Below are 16,475 nucleotides of genomic sequence, written 5' to 3'. Positions count from 1 at the left end.
TTTGTTACGACTGAAGATTCATCAGATATGAGAACTTAGCCCACTCATATGGACAATTAAGTATAACTGAGCTGTAGTTCATTGTATTATTCTCCTTGCTGGTAACATAATAATGCTGATTTATTTTTGTATTTTTCTTTGGATGTTTTTCGCTTTGAGAATTCATCGGCGCAAAAAGTGCATTTTAAATACTTAACATAAATCATAGTATCATAGAATTGTAGAGTTGGAAGAGACCCCAGGGGTCATCTAGTCCAATCCCCTGCAATGCAAAAATCTCAGCTAGATCATACAAGACAGATAGCCATCCAACCTCTGCTTAAAAACCTCCAAGGAAGGAGTCTGCCACCTCTAATGGGAGTCTGTTCCACTGTCGAACAGCTCTTACTCTCAGAAAGTTCTTGATGTTTAATCGGAATCTCCTTTCTTGTAACTTGAATCCATCGGTTCAGGTCCTCCAGAGCAGAAGAAAACAAGCTTGCTTCATCTTACATGGCAGCCCTTTAGCTATTTGAAGATGGCTATCATCTCTCCTCTCAATCCTCTCTTTACTAGGCGAAACATACCCAGTTCCCTCAACCGTTCCCCATATGGCTTGGTTTCCAGGCCCTTGATCTTGGCCACCCTCCTCTGCACACATTCCAGCTTGTCAATATCCTTAAATTGTGGCACCCAGAACTGGACACAGTACTCCAGGTGCGGTTGGACTCTAGACTTATGTTGATGCTGCCTAGAATAGCATTCAATTTTTTTGCTCCTGCATCACACTGTTGACGCATGCTAAGCTTGTGGTCTACTAAGAACCCTCAATCAATCCTTTTCACACACAGTGGATGCTCAAGTTGTGAACGTGATCCTGCGCACATCCGCAATCCACAGCGCCGGGTTGCGATTTGGCGCTTCTGCACATGCACCAAAACCCAGAAGTAACCCGTTCCGGTACTTCTGGGTTTTGGCACGTCCGTATCCCGAAAATGCGAAACCTGAAGCGTCTGTAACCCGAGGTATGACTGTACTTGCAACAGGTGGCACTTAATAGTCTCCCTTATACTAAATCGGTCATCTAGCCACTTCTATTGATTTGAAATACCGCTTCAGGGTTTCAGACAGGAGTCTGTCCATCCCTTCATGGAGATGTCAGGACTGGACCTTTGGTGTGCAAAGCAGTTGCTCTACCATTAAGCTTGAAAGAACATAAAAAGAAACTACTGGGCCAGGCCAAAGACCCATATAGTCCAGCCCTCTGTTAGGCAGGTGCTCAAGGGAAGCTTGCAAGCAGAACTTGGGCACAGCAGAGCTCTAACAGCTGGTATTCAGAGGCCTACTGCATCCTGACAACAAAGACAGGGCATAAACATCATAGCTAGCAGCCTTTGATAGTTTTATGACTCTTTAGTAAATGAAGAGTTCACTATCTAAACTTGACATTGTAAAACGTTATAGGCAACCTGCTGGCCTTGGCCCAATGTTGTGTGGATGGAAGGAAAAAATGGGAGACAGCCGACTTTGGCATTTGGGTCTGTCTGCTGCCGGCACACAGTCAGCGACAGTGTGATCCCCATTCCCTGGGTCAGGCAGCCCTTGACAGAAAGTTCCTCCTCCCCCTCTTGGTAGAAGCACATCACATTGACTTCCACCACATCAAACACGAAAGCTGATGAGTCTGTCTTTGCACATTACAAGCAACAGCCAGCATAAAAATTCAACACCAAGATATCCATCACTGAAAAAAGCTCCCATCTCAGATTAGGAAATACCTTTATGGAAAATAAAAGTATGGGCTGCTGCTCCTTTAATTGCACTGTGTCTCCCAGGAACAATGTTGCAGCAAGACCAGCCTGGCTTCATCCGTTAGCCAGGGATGCAGCAGTTGCAGGGAGTTTGCATCCCCAGCCCCTGCCAGAAAGAATCTTTACCACTGCCAGGTGTCCTGGGGCTTCAGAGCTGAAGGGAAACATCCTCTGGTCTCCTCCATTAGCCAAGGCAGGGATCGGGGACCTGATCTGGCTGGTGGGGCCAGTTGCTCCTTAGCTCCTCTACCCCGTGTGCATCAAGCTTGACATGTGGGCAGTGCAGCCAACCTGCCAATCACCTGAGACCACAGAGATGCTGGGATTTCAAAGCACCACTGAAGGATTACAAACAGTCCTGCATGGTGCTTTGAAGCGCTGCTGATCCGTAGGCTTGGTCACTGCCCATCATCTGATAGCGGCGTGACTTCAACCCTGCTTTTTTCAGGCAGGAATTGGCAGCACAAGCAATCAAGTTCCTCATGGGGGACTCAGCTGCACAGCTCATCAAGTGACATCTCTACCAGCCTCATATTCATTTTAGATTCCCTCCCTTCATCTGAGGATCACAAGATGGTTCACAATATAAAAACACAAAAATACTTACCACAGTAACAAACAAAACTAATAAACCCCTCACCTCAGTTTCAAAGGTAAATAGACTGTTTAATTTGTCAAAGGCCTGGGAGAAGAGTAATATTTTTGCCTGCTGCCTAAAGATAGGTAATGAATGTGCCAAGGAGGCTCCCTGGGGAGCCACCACAGAAAAGGCCCATTCTCAGGTTGCTGCCCTTTGGACCTCTTGTGATGATCACCTCATATGATGATCCAAGGGCCCAGTTTTGTTGATATGGGGAGAGGCAGTCACATATACCATCAGGAGTGGGACAAGTGGGTGTGGTTTGAGGAAAACAGCTTTGCGAATGAAGTTGGGACCCATGCCAGGTCAAATTTAGCCTGCAGACTGGAGGTTCCCTAACCACGAACTATTGGACCGTGTGTATAGGTGTGTTTACTATTACAATCTATGGTGAGCTGCCTTGATCATGTGATCGAAAAGCGGGGTATAAATGTTATACAAAAATCAAAATGAAAAGTGGCAAAACCCAGTTTCTTCCCCCGGCACACTTTGCAGCATTCTATTGTTTTTAAGCTCTTTTTGCACACGCTGGTTCCAATGCCACAAATAAACTGGACAGGGAAGCAATTGCTTAAGTTTATGGAGTTGCGGCAAATAAGAGCAAAACGTTGTCCTGAACATCTAGATTGGCCTGAAAAATTAGTGCAGGTATGTGTCTGCCAAGCTGAGAATCATGCCAGTGTTCCCAAGCAACTGGTATTCAACTGGTATGATCCACCTCCCTGTGATGGGGAGATGGATCATAGCCATGCTGGCTAGTAGCCACTGACAGCCTTAAAGATTGGGTGCCTGACTTTTTTTTTGTCCAGCCAGGTGTATCCAAATTGTGCCAGGCCTACAAAGGAAAGAAAGGTGGCAATGAGAATACCTATAAGGGCAGTTCTCTGGTTCTGGTTAACAGAAGATCTCTGGATGATCCATTTGATGAGCTCTATTTTATTCACACCAAGTCAGGGCAAGTTGTCAGGACAGCAGAGCTCCTAAGCTGGTGGAGCTTCTTTTTCAGTTCTTCCTCCCACAGCGCCCCTATTCAGACCATTAAGAATGCCTCTGCTGAAGACGACTGTCCAGAGGTTTTTTTCCAGCCAGAATTCAGTTCCGTCACCTCTCAAGTAGGTGCCATTGCCTTTATAAGAGAATAAGGGAAGTGTTCGTGCTGAGCTCAATATAGTCAACATAAACCAAATATTCAATACAGCTCAATTCTGCTTGAGAGGTTAAATCCTGCTTGAAAAGAAAAGCTTTAATTGTCCATATGAATGGGCAAATTCTCATATCTGATAAATCTTTAGCCGTAACAAATTCCATAAACACGGGGCAGCACAATGGTACATACATGGGGCTTGTCTTGCCATGATAATGAACAGCTCCAGCCACCTCAGACTTCATGCAAGCAATATATTCAAAATGCAAACTTAGCACTGCAAATTCACCCAGAGCTCATGCCAACATATCAACAAATAACATGAGGATATGAAATATGTAGTCATGTAGAAGAAATGCATTTAAGAAAAATGGTTATTCCCTCATGTCCGCTAACAGGACTTCTTGTGGTTATTTCAGAGCTAAATTTCAGAGCAATTTTAAAAGCGATCCTTTATGCAAGTTTCAACATGTTTAATGCAATTAAAATAGACAAGCAGAGCATTCTTACAGTACTTTATATACACAATGTTTTATGTAACAGATGTGCAGGAGCGAAGTACAGGTATATTAGAGGAAGTGATCATCCTAATGAGATTGCTTAACATTTAAAACAGAATATACATATTCTTTCAATCACCAAGCAAAAGAATGAAGAAGAAGAATACAAGCAATTTTAAAACCAATTTTTGTTTACAAGTTTTTTGTTTTGAGATGAACGATCTCAAATGCTTGCTTGAGAACAGAGATTTCAAGCAAAGTTGTACAGAGCCAACCTAAATATGTCATTGGAACAGATCCATTTGTCATTAATGTTCTTGAGAACAAACAACTGGTGAAATCCCATCACTGGATCATCATCCACCTACATTAAGAGAAGGTGACATTTTAGATTCTGTATAAATATGGCCATCATGTAAACAGAAGCCCCATAGTACGTCTTAAACATAATAAAGCAAAATCCAACCAGATTTAAGGCCTTTTATGCCTCGCTGATTTCGGTGAAAAGATAAATCAGTGAAATCTTACAGTATGTCATTTTGATTACGTTGTACCTTCTGTTTCATTTTATGTGGCAGATGTATTGTGTAGCATCTAACACACTTTCCATTTTTATTGCTCCGTTTATGATGTTTTAAATAAATAAAATTCTGTTCGGACGCTTTAATGTTTCAGCTTTAACACTGAGGTAGCCAAAGATTTAAATGCTTTGCACATGCCAAAGATGCAATTAAACTTACCTTCAGCTGACCAACAACCATACTAAGGATACAGTTGTCAGGAGCTGGCTGGTGATCTTGGGATGTTATGTTGTGCTGAATTTTTTGGAAAGGGAGTCTCTAGTACCATAAAGAGAACAAGTGTTAGACCTGCCTAGCTTACTAGATACAGAATACAAGCAACATGCAAACACATGAGAAACAGAGCAAGTCAGCCAGTGCTCTCCTTTCAGTTCCTCGGTTAAACTATTGGATTTAATTATTTTAAAACACACCACAGGCAGCAAGCTAGCCTTGCAGGGGGTTGGACTAGATGACCCTTGGCTCCCTCCCAACTCTACGATTCTATGAACTACTGATTTTAAGTAGGAACATACCAGCAATTTTTCCATGATTGATGCTTTTCCTTGGTATTGCTGCCCTTCCCATGATAAACAAGAAGCATCTGTCTGCAAAAAGGTATACGTTACTAAAACCTATACATTAAAAAGACCAAATAAAAGCAAAGTACACAGGTTCAACCCCTAGGCAAGATGCCTTCAGGGAGCTCCACTCCTCATCCTACTCAGCTCCCCACAATTGTTTGCACACACACACACACACACACCCAAAGTTTGGCAAAGCCTATGGCAGTATTTTCTGGGTCCTTGGCTCAAACTGTAAGCAGTTCACATTGGAAGGGGGCAACACTGTGACCGATAAGAAAACACACTATTATGCCTAAAATATTTGGAAAACTTCAATCACAAGATTCTACCTTCAACTACCGATAGGAATAAAAGGAAGCTGCCTGGGATCTAAAATTTACAGTATTTTGTTATTAAACACAAACAACAACAACAACAGACCCAAGTTTTGGTTAGGCAGCTCAACCACATCTTAACTTTTGCTGCTTTATCAAAGATGCCAAGTCAATAACCCAGGACCAATGAGAAGACAGTCTAAACAAAGGTAAATTGGCACATACATAAAGTGAAGCTAGTTGTTCCCTGTTGGTATCAAACTGCTGGTAATACAGTTGTATAAAACTTGTTCCAATTTGCTCCCAAATGGGTCTTTCTGCCATTTTGCACGCCTACAAAGGGAAAACGAACATTAGGCATCTTTAATTAACAAAACCTAGACAGTCACAAGCCCACCCACAATGGAACTATGTTTGGAGGTATAAATGTACAACGTAAGTCAGTTATGGTCACGTTTAACCTTAGTAGGAGTGAAAGAGTGAACAGTAAAGTTGCACAAGAACTCGGATATGAAATTTTCAATTTATTGTTTTCCTTTTGCTTATCATTTGGGTAAGACAGCACAGCGGGACCTACTGCTGATAAACATGTTTAGGCTTGCCCTTGATCTTCTGGACAAACTCAGAATTTACTTGGAAACTGGTTGAACTTACTTCTAAGTAAACACGTATAGGATTTGGCTACATAATCCAATGAAACTTTTCTTGGAGTAAGCCCAGCTGAATTCAGTGGGACGTCCACGTAAACATGCCTAGGATCAAGAAGTAAAACTGCAGTCCATTGTGCCACGCAGGTAAAAGTAAATCCCATGGGATGCAGTGGGAACAGGCATGCATAGAACTGCACTATGACTGAGGCTGCAACCCTACACAGGCTTACTTGGGGAATCCCATTGAATTGAAGGGGACTTCTGCATAAACATGCATAGGGACATCAGAAACGGGTCCAGTCCGGCATGGGCTTACTTAAGTGTAAGCCCCACGGTACAGGGCAGATCTCCGATCCCATTAAACATTCGTGAGATCAGGCTGCGCGATCCACAAACGCCTTTAATGGGGTTCCTTTGCCTTGGACACCTCACGTGCTGACTTGAGAGTAAGTGGATAGATGCCCCTTCCGTTCAGGCGTAAAGAAGCACAGCACCCATTTTCATCCGGAGGTCGTCAGCTGGAAAACTGACTGTCGGCTCCACGCTCTTGATCTCTCGTGAACTTGTGAAAACGCAACGAGGTCGCTTTTCTTCACTCACAAACCCCCAGCCCCCCCCCCCCCCCGTTTTGGAAAGGCCACGTGCTACTACCGCCCCTGCGTCTTGCTCGAGCCCGGGGGTAGGCGGGGCGAGGTGGGGGTCCGCTGCTCCGGCAAACGCTGGAAGAGCACTGGGGAAAGCGAGGATAAGGGAGCAAAAGCGAGAAACTCGTGCACATCTAGGGAAAGGATCGCTGCAGGAAGCAAGCTCCTAACGTGCAGTGCCAGATCAGCCCGCTCTCTTTTAAAAGCAGTTATGCGTTCAAAAGCTGCACCCACTTCCAAACTATGCAGCGCCCAGCCATTCCAAACCCCGCTCCCCATCCCCAGGGCGTTGCACGCCTAACAAAGCCCGCCGTTTGCTCCCCAGGCGTAGATCTTGGCGCCCAAGCGGCCGACTCACCCGGCAGCTTGCCCGCCCGTTGTGGTCGCCTGCGCGCTCCCTCCTTCCCAGCTCGACTCCAACCCTCTGCTTATCTCCAGCCTATCGCCAGCAGTCTGCAAAAGAAGTCGGTTGGAAACCGATTCGGATTTTAAACGAAAGGATTCAGCCACCGCGCCGGATGCACGGGAGCAGGAAGCAATCTGGAGGGGGGCTTCTGGAATCCGACCACCTAGGGCTTGAAACGCACGTGGGGATGGCTCCCCCCACCGCGTCCCGGTTGGGGAAATGAATATATGGAATCCACCCGCATTTTGGGAATCACAACACACACACAGTAACTCTCTGGAAATTTGGCGCCATTAGAAGTCTTTCCGCCCCCACAAAATAAAGAAACTTTCCCGTATCCCCACCTCCTTAGCAGCCGCTTCTGTCCAACAAGCACGTGGGTCACCGATGCAAACTCGTTAGAACCATCAGATGGCGCGCCGACCCCGGCGATTTAGAATACGTCACACCCTCTTCGGCCAATGGCAGCCTGAGCGCCGCCACCTCAAAGATACTGGGCTGGCTTTGATGTTCGCTCCTAAAGCGGCATGTTAGAGACACTTCCTTGCTCTACTCGTCGCAGTGCTGCTCGGTTAGTGGATACAAAATTAGCCATGCAGAATCTTTGGCATGAGATAAAACTGGGAGAGCATGCATTAAAATCCATAGGCGAAAACACGATTTTTTGGCCCAGCTTCTGTTTTATAAGTGTTCACTCTTTCAAAGCTTTTGAGGGAGAAAGGTTATTGGGTAAGAATTCACAGCACAATGAAAAGTATTTGCCTGTAAGGTGCCATGGACTCCTGACAAGAGGTCAGCAGGGCTAAAGCACAATCCTGTGGATGCCTATTCAGAAATAAGTCAATTTAGTTCATTGAGGCTTAATCCCAAGTAAGTGGTTGTAAGAGAACGCTGCTGATCTTCTGCTAGCTGGCAACCAATCAATCAATCAATCAATCAAGTTTATTACGGCCATGGGCCCATACAGAAGCTGGCAACCAATGTTAATGTTCTTAAGTGGGCTTTAGAAAACCTAAAAACCATATATCTGAAGCACATATTCCCCTCAAAGAAGCCTAGGAACTATTGTTTGTCAAGAAAACTGGAAATTGTAGCTTTAATGGGGGAAGCTACATTTCCCAGGATTCTTGGGGGCGGCGCCAGTGCTTTAAATGTATGTGTGCAGTGCCTACAAAATAAGAAAAGCCGAGCTAGATCAGGCTGTAGTCCCGTTCTAACTGTAGTTTCCTAGTGGCCAGCCACCAAGAAGCCTATGGGAAGCTTGCAGGCAGGCATGAGCCCAAATAAATATTGTCTCCCTACCCACCAATAACTGGCATTCAATGCCATTACAGCCTCTGATACACAGCGATCACAAATAGTAGTCATTGATAGCCTTATTATCCATGATTTTTTCCAATCCTCTTTTAAAGCCATTTAAGGGGGCAGCTGTCACATCTTGCAGTAACAAATTCCATAGTTTTAACTATGGGAAAACAGCAGGCCATTATTCAGAGCCAGTGTGGTACGATTAGAGCAGGTGTTGCCAATGGACACAGGTGTGCCCAGAGACCTTACCTGATGTTCACAAGTTCCTTTCCCCCCTTCTAAAATTAGGCATGGAAGATGCATTCTGCTTTAGTTGACATGTTAGGATGTGTGTGGTGCCCATGAGTTTCTCTGATTTACAAATGGCCCCTGGGGCCTCAAGGGTGCTGGCAATCTTTGAGACTAGGGTCTGGGAGACCCGTGTTCAAACCTTCACTTAAGCCATGAAACTTAGTGGGTGACCATGGGCCATTCATCATCTCACTCCCTGCCCTTAGAAGGATAAAATGGGGAGAGAAAGAAGCTAGTATACCACCTTGAAGTCCTTGATGGCAAGGTGGAATAGAAGTAATAGTAGTAGTACTACTAGTAGTAACTTTGCCAGATCTATCCCTTCTCCTCCAGCCTACACACAGCTGCATGGTTTACCTGTCAACTTGCTGGATAACAAGGTTACTGTCTTTATCTTGGGACCACTTCTGATATGGCTGCTTTGGGCAAGAGAATTATTGAAGGAGCCACAGTCATATCCATCAATCCATTGCCACAGTTATCACCCACAGACCACTTTCTTAGTAAAATTATTGGAGCCACTGTTCTGTCTCTCATTAGAGATACTGCCAGCGTTGCAGAATCTCATGTCTACTAACCCGGTCATAGGATTTGGACTTAGTATAGGAAAACAGTTAAGAGCATTAGCCAGGTATTTCTTCCTAATCTCAACACATCTCAGTGGGTGGCTGTAAGAAAACTACTAACATTAAGTGTCATCTTGTCTTATAATGTGGGGGTACTCTTACTAGCTGACCTCATAGTGCTGTTGTAAAGATTGCTGGAAAAAAAGGTGATAGAAGATTGACCCTGTCAATGGTAAACATGGTTATTAACTGGGATACCAATTAAGTTCCAGTAATACAAGTTATAATGAAGATAGTTTGGTACTGTCAAAGTTGTTCAAATGTAAGTTATTGTGTAAATGAAATTGAACAGCTGAGAAGAATTGTCCAATTGTTTAATAAAAACAGTTTGAAACAAGGTTTTTAAAAAATATTTCATTAAATTTTTTGGTTTTCCTCCTCTATATGCTGTTTTAATGGTGAAAAGCAAAATCCTTATTTTAAACTCGTGTATATACCTACTTAGAAATAAATTCGACTGAGGTTAATGGGGTTTGCTCTCAGGTAAGCCATAGTTTTGTTTTACAAGTTTACTTGTGCTCGGTGGTACTGTTATCTACTTCCAGTCTATCTTCTATCTCCTTCAATTCATCCTCCAGTTCATTTTCCAGTTCATGTGAGGACGCAGTGTCACTGTCCCAATCATCTTCACTGTATTTGTCCATTAGGTATTTCTGAGGTGTAATTCCATCATCAAAAGGTTTCTTGGGTTTCTTCCATCTCACTTTCTTGCGCTTTTGTATCTCAGCCAGCTGTTGCTTCTGCTGCTCTGACAATCCAACTCCTTGTATTTCCTTGTCCTTAGTCATTTTTTTGTATTCAATTATTTGCTTATTTAATGCATCATGATCAATTCCAAACAGATTATCATGCATGCAGGAAAAGGACGAGTCCAGGTATGTGGTGGCTTTGGTGTATTGTTGCTCACTGCAAGAAAGGGATGAAAAAGTAAGAACAGTAGCCCTAACTGTATGTGATACTTGTCCCTTTGCCTAATTTTTGCCAATTTCCCCCCTCCCACTGCAGCCCACAATGTTCTGGAGGGTCCCTCAACTAGAGAGACAGATACTGCACTTTAGGAAGGGAACACTGAGACTACAGTAGGGAGGAGGAGTGGAAAAGTCTTTCACCCACCACAGGCACACAACTCTTAACCAAACCAACAGTAGCTTGAAAACACATTTTAAAATATTTTAACTAGCTTTTCCAAAGCGTTACATTTGTGTTTATAATTTTATACCTGAAATCATTTTGAACCGATTCCTTTCCTTCTTCTTCTTCAGGCCCAAAATCAGCAGTGGCCAATAACTTCTCAATCTGCAAGAAAATAAATTCACACGCATTTAAGATATGCAGAAATAGGGCCGTTTCTTTGCACAATCAAGAAGTTAAATAAGTTGTAAGCCCTCGTTACCGTGCAAGTGGTCCGGTACACATGACATCATGGTAAGTCAATCTAGGGTTTACTGTGTGGATCAGGCTTCCTCAACCTTGGCTCTCCAGATGTTTTGAGACTACAATTCCCATCATCCCTGACCCCTGGGTCCTGCTAGCTAGGGATCATGAGAGTTGTAAGCCGAAAACATCTGGAGAGCCGAGGCTGAGGAAGCCTGGTGTGGATTCTGAAAAAGGAACAAACCTTGCCTACAGCTAGTGGTTAGTGAGACAGGCCTGGGTTTGAATGACAAACTAAGTCAAATCCTTGACTTAGCTTGGTGCGGTATGGGAGCAAAAAAGGACCGAGAAGGAGCAAAATGGCTGCAAGCTCATCTCCAGGAGCTTGCATGTTTGTGCACTTCCAGTAAGCCATAGCTTGGCTTAATGTGTTGTGCAAACAATATGCCCCTGAAATGTGATAACGCCTTTCAGTTGCTTTGGATACATGTGTAGAAAATTCTGACATACACAATGGGAATGTAGCATATTGCACACAGGTAAGTGTCGTACCCATTGATTTTACCATTTTTGGCACTGGCCACAACCCTTCACCCTGCTCACTGCTGGCAAGTTGCTCATGAGGGAACGTGGCCTTTCGACTGAAAAATGGACCCCGCCCTGGATCAGCCTAGTGCAATAGTATATTTCTGTTAACAAGTTGCTACGAATGCATCCCAAAATGGGTTTCCCTGGTTTTTGTGGCAGTGGGATGGGGGAGGGGTGGGAGCAGCATCCCATCTCCATGATGAAATTACCCTGACAATGCATATTAACAATACAGTTATGCAATTTCTTCCTTACCTCTCTTATAGCAGCATCTTCTTTGTCTCTGACAAACACTAATGAAGGAACAGTTCCTAGGACCTGATGTGAAATCAGAAGGTGTCTGTAAAAAAAAGAAGGAAGGAAGGAAGGAGAAACTTCTAATATTAAAATCAGCTACAACATTTGTTAAGTGTTTGGAGAAAATCAAAATCAAAAGACAAAGATAGAATGAAAAAAAATGAAGCACTGTAACATCTTCTAATTACTCTATTGGAAAATTATCCAGTTTTCAAAGTGTAAAGTAGGCCCACCCAACTTTTGTGGCAAACCCCATTCCACAGGGCCATGTCAGCTAGCTGTACCCTTGCGGGGATTTCCTGCAAAGTGAGAGTGATGTACAGGAAACAAGCCACTCTTTCCTGTTTATTCAGCAGAACAGCTTCCTCTTCTAGAGCAGATTCTTGCAGAACCCAGTCAAGTAGATACCAATGAAGAGAAGCAGAAACGTTTTTTGTATGTGTGTATTTGAAAAGTAACATGGACTGCTCTGTGTATACACACAAAAATGTTATTTTGAACACTTGCATGGAAGTGTGTGTATTTGTTTGTATGCACATGTGCAAGCATGCATATCTGTCTGTGCATGTTGCATAAGAATGTATCTGAAGGAAAACAGTACATACATGTTTCCACATGTGCTGAAGGTGCTTGCGAGCCTAACGGTGTAACATAATCAAGCTAAAGTTGGGCATTTGAGTAACAAAAACACAATTTGACCAGTTAGACCAGGAATGGCCAAACTTTGCCCTCCAGCTGTTTTGGGACTACAACTCCCATCACCCCTAGCTAACAGGACCAGTGGTCAGGGATGATGGGAATTGTAGTCCCAAAACAGCTGGAGGGCCGAGTTTGGCCATGCCAGAGTTAGACAATCATATATTGGCAAACTATTTTTAAAGTGTTAGTTAAAGAGATACTTGAATTGTGAACAGGTTTAATATTTATGCTAATCACAGAAGCACTTTTTAAAGATGAATCACCATCTTCACAGTGTTAAAGAAAGTTTTTATACCACCTACATAGTGGCATTTTAGACTTTGGAAATTTGACCACAGCCAAATAATAAACCAGTCAATTGACCACATATTCTTAAGTCCAACACTCAATGTACCCTTTTAAAGTTGCCAATATGGCCTCTAGACAAGGACATTCGCCCTCCTCTGGATACAGCACTGTAGTACCTTATACGTGGACCACTCTTCTGTAGAACCTTCTCAATGTAGTCATCATGTTCCACACTGCCAGTAGTCTTCCAGTAGATACGACATACTGAAAAATCTGATGTGAGGGACGCCTATGGAGTTCAAAATGCCAATTGTAAGGGCGCATTTTACATGGTGAAGAACTCTTAGCTTGGAAGAGGACAGTGACAATAATCCCATTACATTCAAGAGGTTCAAGAAGAGGATTACTATTACCTAAGCAAAGCAATTCCTGACAACAATACCTGTGTATCTAGCTGTCACTTCCCATATCCAACTTTTTCTACTATGCCCAATTTTCGACAGGGAGTGATGAATATCCTGCATTAACCAAGGGTTGGACTACAGGCCCTTTTCCAATTCTGTTACAGTTCTTGCAGTCAGACTGCAACAAACCATCGTGAAATCTGTAGAGCAGGTTTCATGACTGGGCTTTGACGGTCCTATTACATTTCTGGTCTCACAACTTTATATTAGGGACTTTGCTGGATTGGCGCTTTTTGTACTTGCCTTAGACAGCTCCACATTGAGGTCATAAACTTCTTGGCCAGCCTCAAAGGTACTCAGGACATCTCTCACAGCTTTAAGCAGCAGAACATTTAGGGCTCTTTTACGTATGCTGTCTTCTGCCTTCACTTTTGGTGGACGAAGCTTTAATATACTTGCCAAGCTGGATGGCTTGTGTGCCTTTAAAACAAAAACAGATTGCTGAGAGGAATATCTTGTGCATCAGCCATGACCTACTTTTCCATCGTAGTTGTCTTTCCAATTTAAAAATCTGTCTGTGCTTACCAGGGAAGAGCCTAGTGCAGGACTATCATACCAAAACTTCTTCCTTTCAAAAAAAAGAGAGAGACTATATGAGTTTTATGGATTTAACATAAGCAATAATGTATCAAACATATGTCAAAATACAGCAGCACTATTCTAGGGAGAGGCAGATGCAGAGCTGTCTTTCCCATGTGGCTTAGTGGTTCGTCGCGCCAGGGCGCCGGCCTTGCAGGGGCACCCCAGCGAGTGGGAGAGCTGCGCGGCTTTGCTGGTGGCCTCCCCTTTCCCCGAACACCCACCAGCTGCGCCTCGCCAACCATATGGCTGGCGCATGCGCAGCTTGCCTCCAAACCTCTGTAGGGATTGCTCTCCTGCAGAAGCATGAGGGAGAGTTGCGTACATACACACCCCATGGCTGGCAGTGCGCAGCTTCCCCTCCCCATTTGTGGTAATTTGGGAGCACTGAGCGGATATTTTCAGCCAAGCGCCGCATCTGCTAAATATGGCCCTGGGCAGGTGCACTTGTCATCTGAGGCCCTTCTCTATGTCCCGCTTCCAGACAGGTTCAGAGAGTGGCAACAAGAGAAAGGGCCTTTTTTGTGGTGGCTCCCCATTTGTGAAATGCTCTCCCCAGAGAGGCTCAATTGGCGACCTCATTACATGTCTTTAGACGCCAGGCAAAAACATTCCTCTTTACCCAAGCCTATGGGTTTTAAATAATCTAGGGCCTGCGAAAGTGTGGGGCAGAGAACTGTTATTATGATGCTGACTTTACTACAGTCATACCTTGGGTTGAATATGCTTCATGTTGAGCACGTTTGAGTTGCGCTCCGCGGCAACCCGGAAGTAACCGAGCGTGTTACTTCTGGGTTCCGCCACTCGCGCTGACGCTCAAAATGACGTCACACGCATGTGCAGAAGCAGCGAAAAGCGACGTGTGCATGCACAGATGTGCCGTCGCTAGTTACGTTTGCTTCTGGATGCGAATGGGGCTCCGGAACGGATCCCGTTCATATCCAGAGGTACCACTGTATCAGGCTGTCCGTCAGCATGCTTTTTACTATGATTTTGCCATTGATGTTTCGTAATGTATTTCTAATGCTGTACACCACCCTGAGATCTTTTGATAAAGGGCACTATATAAATTGAAACAGGAACAACAACAATAACTACAACAATAGCCTGGCTTACAATCTTAACACTTACTGGATCCAGGGGTTAGAAGGACCTCACATACGTTCTACTTCCCCACCGCCCCCCACCAACTCATAACAATATTAATCAGTAGAAAGGGCCTAATCCCCTCCTTAAGGGGCGAGGGGGTGGGATCAGAAAAACAATTCATTGACGTTTATGAGCTTCCTGGGCAGCAAGTGTCACTGATACTCTGCACAGGGCCGAGTGAATAGCAGTGAGAGCTCAGCTGGTTCAGCACCAGGCTCTTAATCTCAGGGTCGTGGGTTCGAGACCCTATTGAGCAAAAGTATTCCTGCATTGGGAATACTTGCGGGTGGCGCTGTGGGTTAAACCACAGAGCCTAGGACTTGCCAATCAGAAGTCGGCGGTTCAAATCCCCGCCACGGGTTGAGCTCCCGTTGCTCGGTCCCTGCTCCTGCCCACCTAGCAGTTCGAAAGCACATCAAAGTGCAAGTAGATAAATAGGTGGGAAGGTAAACGGCGTTTCTGTGCGCTGCTCTGGTTCGCCAGAAGCGGCTTTGTCATGCTGGCCACATGACCCGGAAGCTGTACGGCGGCTCCCTTGGCCAGTAAAGCGAGATGAGCGCCGCAACCCCAGGGGTCCCTTTACCTTTACCTTATTCCTGCACTGCAGGGGGGTTGCACCCTCGCGGTCCGTTCTGACTCTACAATTCTATGACTTTATCCTTTTCCAAAAGATGTCTGCCTTACTCAGAGAGGTAAGGAAAGTATTGCAAATCTATGGCTGTCCATTATTATTATTCGGGGGTGGGGCTGCGTTACTCACTTCTTTTTAGAGAGGAACTTCTTGAGCTGGTTCCTGGAGCCACAGAGGGCAGCGGAGCAGCGCAGCGCCCGGCAGCCGGGGCAGCCCAGCGGAGGCAGGCCGAGGCCGCCGCCCTGAGGCCGCCGCCACCAGGCTGCCGTCTCGGGAGGCGGAGTCGCTCGGCTGCAGGCAAAGGCTGCAGCGGCCGCGCTTCGAACGCCCCACATGGCGAGCTCGGGACCCTCGCCGCGCAGGAGTTCCAAGACCTCCCCGTCGGCTGGAAGCAGCGGCGCGGCCGCGGCTGCTCCTCTTCGCACCGCAAGGCCCCGTCAAGGTCTGTCGCGGGAAGCCGCCGCAGCGCCCCCAGCGCTCTTCTCGCCGCAAAGCATCCGCACTCGCAAGCCCTGAACACCTGGCGGCGCCCGGCGCCTCTTGAGTCGGTAAGCGGAGCCCTTCCGCAGTCATGCTTCGCTTTCTCATTAGTGCCCACGCGGGTTTGCTTTGTGATCGCTCCTGTTGCGAGGTGGCCGTGCACAGGCAGTGAATATTGCTTATTGCTGCTTTGTTATTGCTACAGTAAATTATATGCCGATGGTGACAATACAAATTATTTTTTTTGGGGGGGGGGAACCATGTATGGTGTAGACTTGACCTTATGACTAATCTTTTTTGGTGATATTTTTTATTTTATTTACATTATTACATTCAATTACACATTTTAACATATGTAAATCTCTATGTATATATATACATTCCTACCCCTGTGACTTCCCTCCACCACTTTACAGCTTCTTTTGTTTTTGTTTCTTACTCTATTCTGTTGTGTATTTTGTATTTT

The 16,475-nt window shown here is 45.0% G+C and overlaps 2 protein-coding genes across 5 annotated transcripts; both read right to left on the bottom strand.

The window, feature by feature from the left end:
* Positions 1-3,652: 3,652 nt before the first annotated feature.
* Positions 3,653-7,728, bottom strand: LOC310681791 (nuclear transport factor 2-like). 4 transcript variants are annotated; one of them, XM_083449751.1, is made up of 6 exons: positions 7,580-7,692; positions 7,188-7,282; positions 5,761-5,868; positions 5,171-5,242; positions 4,815-4,913; positions 3,653-4,438 (listed from the first exon to the last, which is right to left on the bottom strand). In XM_083449751.1, the coding sequence occupies exons 3-6, from the start codon at positions 5,857-5,859 to the stop codon at positions 4,325-4,327; spliced, it is 384 nt and encodes a 127-aa protein (XP_083305877.1). In that variant the 5' UTR covers positions 5,860-5,868; positions 7,188-7,282; positions 7,580-7,692; the 3' UTR covers positions 3,653-4,324. The 4 variants fall into 4 exon arrangements, with proteins under 4 accessions (XP_083305877.1, XP_083305878.1, XP_083305879.1 ...); XM_083449752.1 differs by lacking the exon at positions 7,188-7,282 and having other exon boundaries at positions 7,580-7,728; XM_083449753.1 differs by lacking the exons at positions 7,188-7,282; positions 7,580-7,692 and adding an exon at positions 6,502-7,103.
* A 2,031-nt stretch (positions 7,729-9,759) lies between these two features.
* Positions 9,760-15,981, bottom strand: RBFA (ribosome binding factor A). Its single transcript, XM_083449750.1, has 7 exons — positions 15,659-15,981; positions 13,696-13,738; positions 13,414-13,590; positions 12,883-12,995; positions 11,678-11,762; positions 10,680-10,756; positions 9,760-10,366 (listed from the first exon to the last, which is right to left on the bottom strand). The coding sequence occupies exons 1-7, from the start codon at positions 15,862-15,864 to the stop codon at positions 9,970-9,972; spliced, it is 1,098 nt and encodes a 365-aa protein (XP_083305876.1). The 5' UTR covers positions 15,865-15,981; the 3' UTR covers positions 9,760-9,969.
* Between the last annotated feature and the right edge of the window lie 494 nt (positions 15,982-16,475).

Source organism: Podarcis tiliguerta (genome assembly GCF_965153285.1).
Source record: "Podarcis tiliguerta genome assembly, chromosome: 7".
Taxonomy (NCBI): domain Eukaryota; kingdom Metazoa; phylum Chordata; class Lepidosauria; order Squamata; family Lacertidae; genus Podarcis; species Podarcis tiliguerta.
This window is presented reverse-complemented; position numbering and strand designations above follow the sequence as displayed.